At 40.5% G+C, this 9,747-nt stretch overlaps 1 protein-coding gene across 1 annotated transcript; it reads right to left on the minus strand.

Annotated features, from left to right (window-relative positions):
* Nucleotides 1–48: 48 nt before the first annotated feature.
* On the minus strand, nt 49–7,998 carry ppp2r3b (protein phosphatase 2, regulatory subunit B'', beta). The gene is made up of 12 exons (XM_008433148.2): nt 7,895–7,998; nt 7,437–7,540; nt 6,764–6,866; nt 5,074–5,148; nt 4,884–4,970; nt 3,602–3,758; nt 3,068–3,116; nt 2,899–2,988; nt 2,628–2,803; nt 776–894; nt 566–672; nt 49–123 (listed from the first exon to the last, which is right to left on the minus strand). The coding sequence occupies exons 1-12, from the start codon at nt 7,910–7,912 to the stop codon at nt 105–107; spliced, it is 1,104 nt and encodes a 367-aa protein (XP_008431370.1). The 5' UTR covers nt 7,913–7,998; the 3' UTR covers nt 49–104.
* Between the last annotated feature and the right edge of the window lie 1,749 nt (nt 7,999–9,747).

Raw genomic sequence — 9,747 nt, forward strand, 5'->3', positions numbered from 1 at the left:
AAAAAAAAAAAAAAAAAAAAAAAAAAAAAAAAGGGAAGGAGGAAAACTTTTGTCCCTGCTGAAACCCTGAGTGTCTTACCTGCTCTCTGGGGAGCTGCCTGTCTTTAGAGGTCAGTGGTGTTCCTAAAAGCGCCACACAACATGCCTGTCAACAGCCTGGTTTAATCACTGATTCACTGTCAGAGGGGCGAGGGGTTTGGGGGGAGCTCATCTGCTGCTGCACATTATCCTCAGTCACAGCAAGCTGGCTACATAAAACGTCCACCATGACAGACAATTCAAAACAACCAGACTTTTCAGCTCAAACACCTTTAAGAAGCTCTCTTTCGTCCATTTTTAGCATCAATAAATGTACGRCAAACATGAAATTTTAACTGATGTAACTCTAAAGCACGGTCAGTTAAAAACACAATGGTATTTCTACAATCAGATGAAGCAGAAAATGTCTAGATTAAACTTTTCTGAAAGACTCCCAACAGGTGGACATTGCGCTCCGTCGATATTTTAATAAAATATGCCCCTCCTGATTATTGGAGCTGCAGCTGTTTTCTGCCGTCACACTTACACATCGTTGCACTGATTATTTTCAGCCTCCTCTGCCACCAGTATGTCGTACTCCTCTGCTGCGTACTTCTCCCAGTCTGACACCTCCTGGCCGTCCGTCTCAGCCTCCTGGGAACAACAACAAAAAAGAAACAAAACAAAACAGCAGAGGTTAGAAAACGGCCCTGACCTCTGATGGGAGGGTGACCCCGACCCATCGCGTCTTACGCACCCTGATGACAGAGAAGGGGTCCCGCTGCTCGTGGTTCAGGTACTTCTCGATGTTGAAGAAAGTGTCAAAGAAGATGTGGGCCAACTTGCACCTCTTGAGATCCCGCAGGGTTATCTTATCTACCCAAAGCAAAAAAAACAAAAAAACAAAAGAAAATACACTTAAGTTCCCAAACAGTGGCTTTAAAAAGTATTTACATTTCTTAAATTTACCAAGCAACTGCTGAATTTACAGCGAGTTTAAATTACATCCAGATGAACTCCATTTACTTAGTAGGTGACCTACTATTTTAAGGGAGAAAGGAGAAAATGGATGCATACTTGTCCTTCTACTTCACAGTCATACACCAATCTGTGTTGGCCTATCATGTAAAGTCCCAGTGAAGCTTTGATGTTTGGGGTGTAATGTGACAAAAGTGTGAATAATTCTGGAACAAAATTAATATCGTTTGTCCATTTTATGCCTTGATTATTAGTCGAGCATTGGTAAAATGGCCAATCATTTCCTCAACTAAACTTAGCCATTGATGTCTGTTGTTGTACTGAATGGGATTTAAGACTGAGCAAGAAATGTAGCCAATATTTCAGCCGCCTTCCAGAAACTAATCCTGACTTTTAAAACCGTATAACCGCCCATGCACGCGCTCAGTCTGCATGGAAAGTAGCCGAAACTCCTGCGATTACAATTTACGACGTTCAAAGTTGAACGTTTATGAAGGACGCAAACAATTTTTTTTACTATGTGTCTCGTTTGCACATGCACAACTGGAACTGAAACATGTTACAAGTTGAATCATCAGTGAGTCACATCAACAGAGTAAACGTGCTAGCATTAGCCAAGCCAAAAGCATCGTTAGCAAGGGGCAAGATGTGACTTATGTTTTCATGATGGAAAGCACTTTGATCTACTTTGTTGTTGAAATGTACTGTACAAATAAAATTCATTGATTGATATATCTGGAAATGTCATGCTATTCAAAGTATTATTATTACGACAAAATATAACAAAGCTGCTGAGTTTATTRTGAGCACATGGTTTTAATGAAGTGCTGGACTTGGACTTGATATACATCTATGTTCCAATAACCTGGATCCCTAAGAGGGGCATCCCGAAAGAGGACATTTTCCCCAGAATAAGACAAACGGCATTGTCCTCGATGCTATACTATTAAACACAAAAAAGATTTACAGGTATTTCCCTTTCCTCAAAGGTTACCCTGTTTTGTATTAAGTCGTCTATTGCTTGAAATTCAGATATAGACTCAAAAATCCCGGTTTTGTCAGTTAGTGTATTTGTGGGAAAGACAACGAAGGCTTCAAGCTGTTTCTGCTCAGCTGCAGAGAAGCAATAGGCTTTAAAGTTGCACGTCTTGGCAGCGGTATGGATATTCTTTGAATTTATGATATTACCTACGTGAAGAATTTTAACTGCCCCCCCCTCCCACAATCTGTTCGAATACTTTAGGTCGCTCTGCCTAGTTACTGTTCGGGAAAAACATCTCGGTGAAGAGGTTGTTCCATATCGGGTTACGTGTAATTTTATACAACTCCACTCGTGCAGCACACCATCGGGCTGCACTTGGGTCACATTCCAGCAGTGGCCGTCAATACTAAACATGCATACCCCACCGTGAACTTCTAAATCACACAGTGGAGGAGTTAAGTGTTGGAGGGAATTTGTTGACAGTGTGGATGACACCAGCAGCTGGCCGCAGGCGGCCCAGTTAGTCCTCTCATCTGTAACCGTTCCCTCGGCCGATGATCAATGATCTGGCCTGAAAACGCGCCTGTGCATCTGCCACCGGGGACAGCCAGACTGCGCGCTACGCGGATAAATGTGAAACAGCGCCGACCTTCCACCTCGGGCTTGACGAGGTCGAGCATTTGGCAGAGGCAGTCCTCGAACGGAAGGGGCTCGATGGCCATGGCCTCCAGTTTCTGACACTGCTCGTCGTAGAAGTACTCCAGCTCATACATGCTGAGCACCCCGTCCCCGTCCAGGTCCATGCAGCGGAACCAGTACTCTATGCTGCAAAGGAAAAAAATAAATAATAAAAAAATACAATCAGTTTAGAAAATAAGAAAGAAGGATGATACAATCAGTGCGACCAAAAGTCAAGATACCTGGTGTCGGTTTTCTTGTCTTCCTCAGAAATGAGGAACCAAACAAAATCAGCGTAGCTTAGCCTTCCCTCCTTATACACCCGTCTGTCCCTGATGACAACAGCAGCAGGTAAAGAGAATAAATACTGGTAGCGTACATTAACACAACWTATTCTGATACTCGACTCACCTTGTAACTGTTCCTGAGAATATCCTTTCAATCAATTTCTGGGAAATGGCTGCAAAACACAAAGTGGAGCGGTGGCTTACAACAGAACTCTCTCTCTCTCTCTCCATCTCGGTCACTGAACAACTCGACACATGTGGCCCCCGTTCTCATTCTTTCCAGTTCGGTTTTTGTGACAGCACCATAACTCACGGTGGTCATCGCTGTGACCGCATAGTGTTAGAAATTGTTCCAGACATGGCGTCATTGAAGCAGAGTATATACGCTGCTCTCTTATTGATCTTGTGTCTTATTTCCCTTGCCTCACCCTCGAATCATCAGCTAAAAACATGTGGTGTGAAGAGAGGGGGAGATTAATCTATTTTAACTGGCTAGGGGTGAGGAGCTAATACGGTGCTACAAAACTCTCCTATCGGCCCATTCAGATTCTGGAGAAATAACAAAAATGTCATAAATGGAGCAAATGTAATGGCTTGGTGTTGAATAAAAAGGTAGGGAAGAGTTTTTGATGTGATTAAGTGATGGCGACTGGTTCACCTTGGTCATTGTGCCGCACCAGGTCTTTCTGGTCAATGTAGAGGTCGTGGTCAGAGTCCAGCTCCCAGAACTTGCAGTAGATCACATAAAAATGCTCGTAGGAGAAGTATTCCGTCAGCTGGTTCACGTCTTCCTCCTGCTCCAGCAGCGCCACATTCTGTGCAAAATAAATGACGGGAAAAGTTTTTCTACCCATGCGACGTTCAACCCAATATTCTAGCATGATCTAAAAAAACATAATATACAAATCCCCAAATTAAATAAAGTGTCTTCAAAAAGATTCCATGTTCGGAAATTTTTTAAATAGTTTCTGTCCTTACAAGCACAAAATTCAATGCGTTTTTTTATATACAGATTTAATGTAAAAGACAAATACGGAGCAGGTTTTTTTTTTTAAAGGTTTTATTGGCTCTAGCTGACTTTATTTGATGGTTAATTGACAGGAAAGTGGGAAATGAGAAAAGAGGAAGACATGCGGCAAAGGTCGCCAGGTCGGGAATCGAACCTGCGACGGCCACGTCGAGCACTAAGGCCTCCATATGTGGGTTGTGCTCAACCCYTGCGCCGCCACAGCACACCCAATATGGAGCAGTTGTAAACGGCTAAAAAACAAAGCTGAACATTTGATTCTTAGAATTGTTAAATAGATTCTATTGTTATTTTTATGCCATTCGTTGTTGACGTATTTGACAAATCTCTCTTGTAAATGAGACAGAGTCTCAAGACATTTTCCCATTTAAATAAAGGATTAAAAATAATGAACAAAACATGCCTCAAAGGGCCATAGGTGGCAGAATGTATTAATATAACTGTAAACTATTAAAATATTAACTTTCTCTATTCAATGACTACTTAAAATGAGGCAATATTTAATATCTTTACACACTGATGTAATTTGGACCAATACAAATAAAATGTGGTTTGATTGATAAAATAATATTTAAGCCTGTTGTCTTTAGGTGGTAAAGCCAGAACTGTCCAGTCTTACTCAGCTTACGCTATTTTGCAAAGATAAATAGGAAAATATTTTAGCTTCTGAAGGGACAAATATACTTGTCAGTTTAACTAAAGTAAGACAAAATGTATCATATTTTGTCTTAGTACTTCTACTTGCCAACCATTTACTACTTTGCTTTGATCCAACAGAGTATCAACAAAATACTTTGAAGTTAATAGTTGTAAGGTGACCAAATGTGGAAATGTTAAAGGGTGTATGAATAAATTTGCATGGGGCACCAGATATAAGAAAAAAATAATGATGAATAATGATTATGAGATTTACCTGAAGAAAATTACTTTTCCTGAGCTCAGAAAAGGTTATTTTTCCAGTCCATGACCGGTTCACATTGTAAAATATCCTCTGAATTACCTGGAAAAGAATCAGCGGTGTGTTAACTTCCAAAAATGACACAGAAACAGAAAACCCTGTTCGGTACCATCGCCCTGTGAATGGGCTTTCTTTCCCCACATACCGTGGTGATATATCGCGAGTGGAAGTCCGGTGCTTCTTTCAGAAAGGCCAGGCCTGCATGCGAGTTCACTACATCCTGAAAGCATAAAGTACAGATGGTTTACTCAGTTTTTGCTCCACAAAAAGAAACAATCATTTTTAGTCCTGTGAAGTTTTACAACCGCCACTTTAACAGATACGTTCTGGTAAATTACACCGTTACTTTCAAAGACAAGCTAAGTAACAGTCCGCATCTGGTTTAAATCTGTGAAAGATATATCCCAAAGCCTGCCTGAACAGGAGTATGAATCCACGCTAATAGAGACATCAGATGTCGGCCTCTTGCACATTTTGTCACAATTCTCATGGGAGCAGAAAGCACATCAGAGATTACCGAGAGAAGCCGGCCAACACAAATGTTCCTGTGAAATCTTAAAGCACCGAGTCAGACAGTTGAGCAAATACTACTGCTTTCATAATGCCATGAAGTCACTAAAGCATCTAATAAACTGCAGTTACAGTCTTATTAAAACAATTCTTCATGCCTTTCCTCTACCCAACCTTCCTGGCACCCACCAAAGGAAGAAAGCGTCGACATAAATGCGACGGTGGCAATGAAATTAAAAGGCCTTATTCCGTGGCAGCCGTCATGCCTCTTTGACTCTTACTGGGATAAATTAAATCATAGAAAACACATAAATCACTGGCCACAGGAAACAGGCCGGGACAGTCAAATCTACTCCACTGCAATCCACCTTTCATTCATCAAAACAGTCAAAGGCGATTCGCCAAGAGGAACCGTACAAATTAAACAGCGTGTGCCACACGGACTCTCTGCCGCTACGCTAACCGGTGTTCRGCTCAGAGTGAAAGCTCTCRCGCGCAAGCATGAATGTGAATTAGGTGCAGGGAAGGGCCAGCTTGGCCCACRAACAACCTGCTGGATGGAACGACAACACAAGCGGAGTTACTAAAGGAAAGTGGAAGGAAAACTACACATTTACCACTTTTTCTTTTTTTACAAACAAAAAACATGGCATACATTTTGTATTTGACACTCTTTAATGTGATACCATCCATCCATCTTCTTTACACCCTTGTCCCCTTGATAAAATCAGGGGCAAATACTTAAGGAGTCTGTGTGCAAGTTAAGCTAAGCAAAAACGCAGCTGGTTGTTGAACTAATATTTTGGAGAACACTAGAGAACAAATTGTATCGTCTTTAGTCAGGTGAACAGAATTGTCTAGAATTTTAATCTGTAGATACGCAATGTTGTGGAAACCCACCCAAAAAGACTTGGAACTGTAACTACAGCAAAACATGGTTTTACAAAGTGCCGACTCAGGGAGTTGAATACAAATGTACACAAGAAAAAAACAGAAGACAAAAACAGTTTTCCTTCTAYTACACAATTATGCACCACTTTGTGTTAATATAACTGAAAAAAAAAGCAATGAAGCACATTGGAATACAACCCTCTCAAGTATGTGGTCATAATGTGACAAAATATGAACATGTATTAGGAATACTTCAGCATGGCAATTTAAAAAAAAACAAAAAACCACAAATTCTCCCTTCTTTACATAAACAAGGAAGGTCTCAGAAGGGCATGCCGCAAATTAAGCTCAGTTTGCACCACCCAAGCCAGGGCAATTTTGCCATCCCACACTGCCAAGTCCTGCTCTCTCCCTGGGTGTGCTGCAGTCAGTACCTGCAGGAATGGAATAAAGTCGTCTTGTTCCAGGTAATTACAGCCAGGCTTGGCCAAGAGGTGCACAAATTTAGAAGCATCATCATGACAGGTCTGCAGCGTTCTGGAAAAGCAAAAGAGAGAACAGATGGTTGTGAAGTTGCTGCCTCGTTGGCTCCAAAAGCCACTTTTCATCATTCCGTCAGGGTTTAACTCCTCAGACTAAAGATTACAAGTGCAGAATAATGCATTCTGAAATTGGAATTCAGCATCGGCGCTGGTTGATTAAGGCCTCCAAACGTAGAAAGCTCTAGTCATGGGTTTAGGTCAAAGGCCACGTCTGCCTCGAGTTCTCTGGAGACTCGCGCATTAAAACAAGGGCATGCCTATTGCACGCAGCAACATTCAGCACATAGATACTCTCATAGAAACCCCACAGTGTCTCAGCTTAATACAGTAAAACACTAAATGGTTAGTTTCTTCCCTTTACTGCCCTCTACTTCCTTTGTGACTTTATCTGCTCTTTCTAAAGCCAATGACGTCCATTTGGGGTGGGGTGGGAGGGTGATGTGTTTTCAGTGACCATGTTCCCCGAGTGAGCGGCCACTATTGTTCAGAGGCCAATGTGGGAGCTATTTAGCTGGGAGAGAATGACCCAATGGTCTAGCGGGAATAAAAATAGCTATTGTCTTACTTTCTCCACATAGCCACAAACTTGTGTACTGAGACGAAACCCGTCCTGTCGCCTCCAGCTGAGCAGAACAATGGCATTTTCCAGTAGAGGGGACACTCGCAGGCCTAAGATGACAGAAAAACAAGGCAGTGCATGACAAGGGCAGCTTCTAAAAGACAGCAAATGTAAAATAATTACAGATGSGAGTTTTAATTAAATAGTATGTTTGGTGGGGGAAAAAAGGGCAGTATTATATCATTTACAGATTTCMCTAAGTAAACCTAGCTGTCCTTTCTCTCAGGTGCTCCTCAGGCCACTGACCACATTCCATTGCAACACGGAAATAATATTTTCCAATCTGAGTTTTTTTTTTTTTTTTTAAACCAGAAAATATTCAAATCGTCGGAAGCCAAATGGCACCAGTRAAAATAATCCGCCGGTGGGCGGCCGGACCACGATGCGACTGCTCACGTTCTCACCTTGGCGACCAGCCCCATGTCTTCAATGGTGGCCCTTTCATTTGGAAATTGCGAAAATATTTTCTCAATTTTGGAAATGAGGCCGTCGATGTTGAGGTTGGCTTGAGGCCGGCCCTGTGGGAAGTAAAACTTGGGAATGTTTTCGCTCAGTGCAGTGGTGACCGGCTCCTCCGTCCTCACCTGGGCCTGAAGAAGAAAAAATAAAAACAAAACAGAGACAAAAACTGTTAGCTACTGACGCAGCAAAATGCTAACTCAGCTTATTCCACATGTAGCCATATCTCTACGCAGTCTGAAGACCTCAACAGGGAAGGCCTGTGAATACTTAGGACTCATAATCATTATCCACTTATCTGCAATAGATATTCCTGATGAAGTTAGGACCTAATGGTAATCCTGATGTGCATGAAGTCATATGTTTCAGTAATTCTTAACATAATTTTTCCACTAGTTACATTTTTTGAATTCTATAAGCTCAGACAAATGTAGGTAGGATTAACACATCAGTCTCCCAGAGCAGTTTTTGACCTTTATTGCATGTCGGAATAATCAATTAATCACATGATAAAATGGATTTGATCATTTCCATTCTATTGATTTATATTTCCTGAAGGGCAATGTTATTTAAAGAGACATCGTAACCCATTGTATTTGTTGTTTCTGCTGTGTGTGATTTTTATTTCCTATTTATTTATTGCTTTTGTTTGTCATGTTTTAGTTTGTATATTTAAAATAACTTCCAGTTCCAGTGTGAAGTGTTCTTTAAAAAAACAAAAAAAAGTTTATTTTTTTATTGAGAGCGCGAATTTGCATCATTGTGCCATTATCAATAGAGTACTTGGAATTGTCTCAGAGCAACATTGATTATCGCAACAATTGGTGGCAACTATTAAAACTGTAAAAGTGYACTTTGGACACTTTTACATAACCTTTTCTAAAATGTACTTCATCATCGGTGTGGTGGCTTTGAAGATGTGAAGCCAGGTTTTCCAGTCTGAAATTAGATTACTAGAAGCTATTATATGTTCTCTCAAAAACCACAATRTTGACTCCCCAGGGATCAATAGAGTACAATGCTATGGTGCAGGAATGTTTGTGGTTCACACTGAAGAAAAAAAAACAAAACAAGCAGAGACATCTTTGCACRGTGTGAAAAAACTGCTACCTGATTAGAGGCAGTAGTGTGATATGTGTAAACGACAGAATTAATGGTTTAATTATAGGGGGCATGYAGTGCATGTGTTAATTTTAAATTCTGACAGGAGACACGTTAGGGCTCCACAGTTGGAGGGTCAGCTATAGGGCAAAAATATACCACAGTAGCTGTTCTGTAAAGGCCTGACTTCTATTTTATCACAGTTTCCCCAAAGCAAATACAAAACCTTTAGAGAAAAGGAAAACACAAAGAAGCATTTAGGTCATAAAAATCATCAAACTTGTATCAAGCATAACCGATATGCAAAACTTACAGTTCAAAGTTGGCTTGGTCTTAAACACAAACCGCTTTTAATTCATAAAGTGCACCAATGCACATCTACATAAAAGTTGTTTTATAAAGCTTACAGAAAGGAGAAAAAGGCAGCAAACAGCCTTGTACTTTCCAAATACCATTTTATTTTTCCTCAAATTCAGTTTTATTTTTAACCAAATTCGAATTTTAAATTTGGCATTTCTTGTTTCACAAATTAAACGCATTATTTCACCTAAAAATGAATAAAAGCTTASATTTTTGCAGTGCAAAAATATTACATATTTTCAGTTATTTCTAACTTTAAAAAACTGTGCTTTCTGTAAACTAAATAATCTTCAGGTGTGGACTCTAAAGTCTTCAAATGCTCTGCCAGCACTTTTTT

The sequence above is a fragment of the Poecilia reticulata genome, linkage group LG2 (genome assembly GCF_000633615.1).
Source record: "Poecilia reticulata strain Guanapo linkage group LG2, Guppy_female_1.0+MT, whole genome shotgun sequence".
Classification (NCBI taxonomy): Eukaryota; Metazoa; Chordata; class Actinopteri; order Cyprinodontiformes; family Poeciliidae; genus Poecilia; species Poecilia reticulata.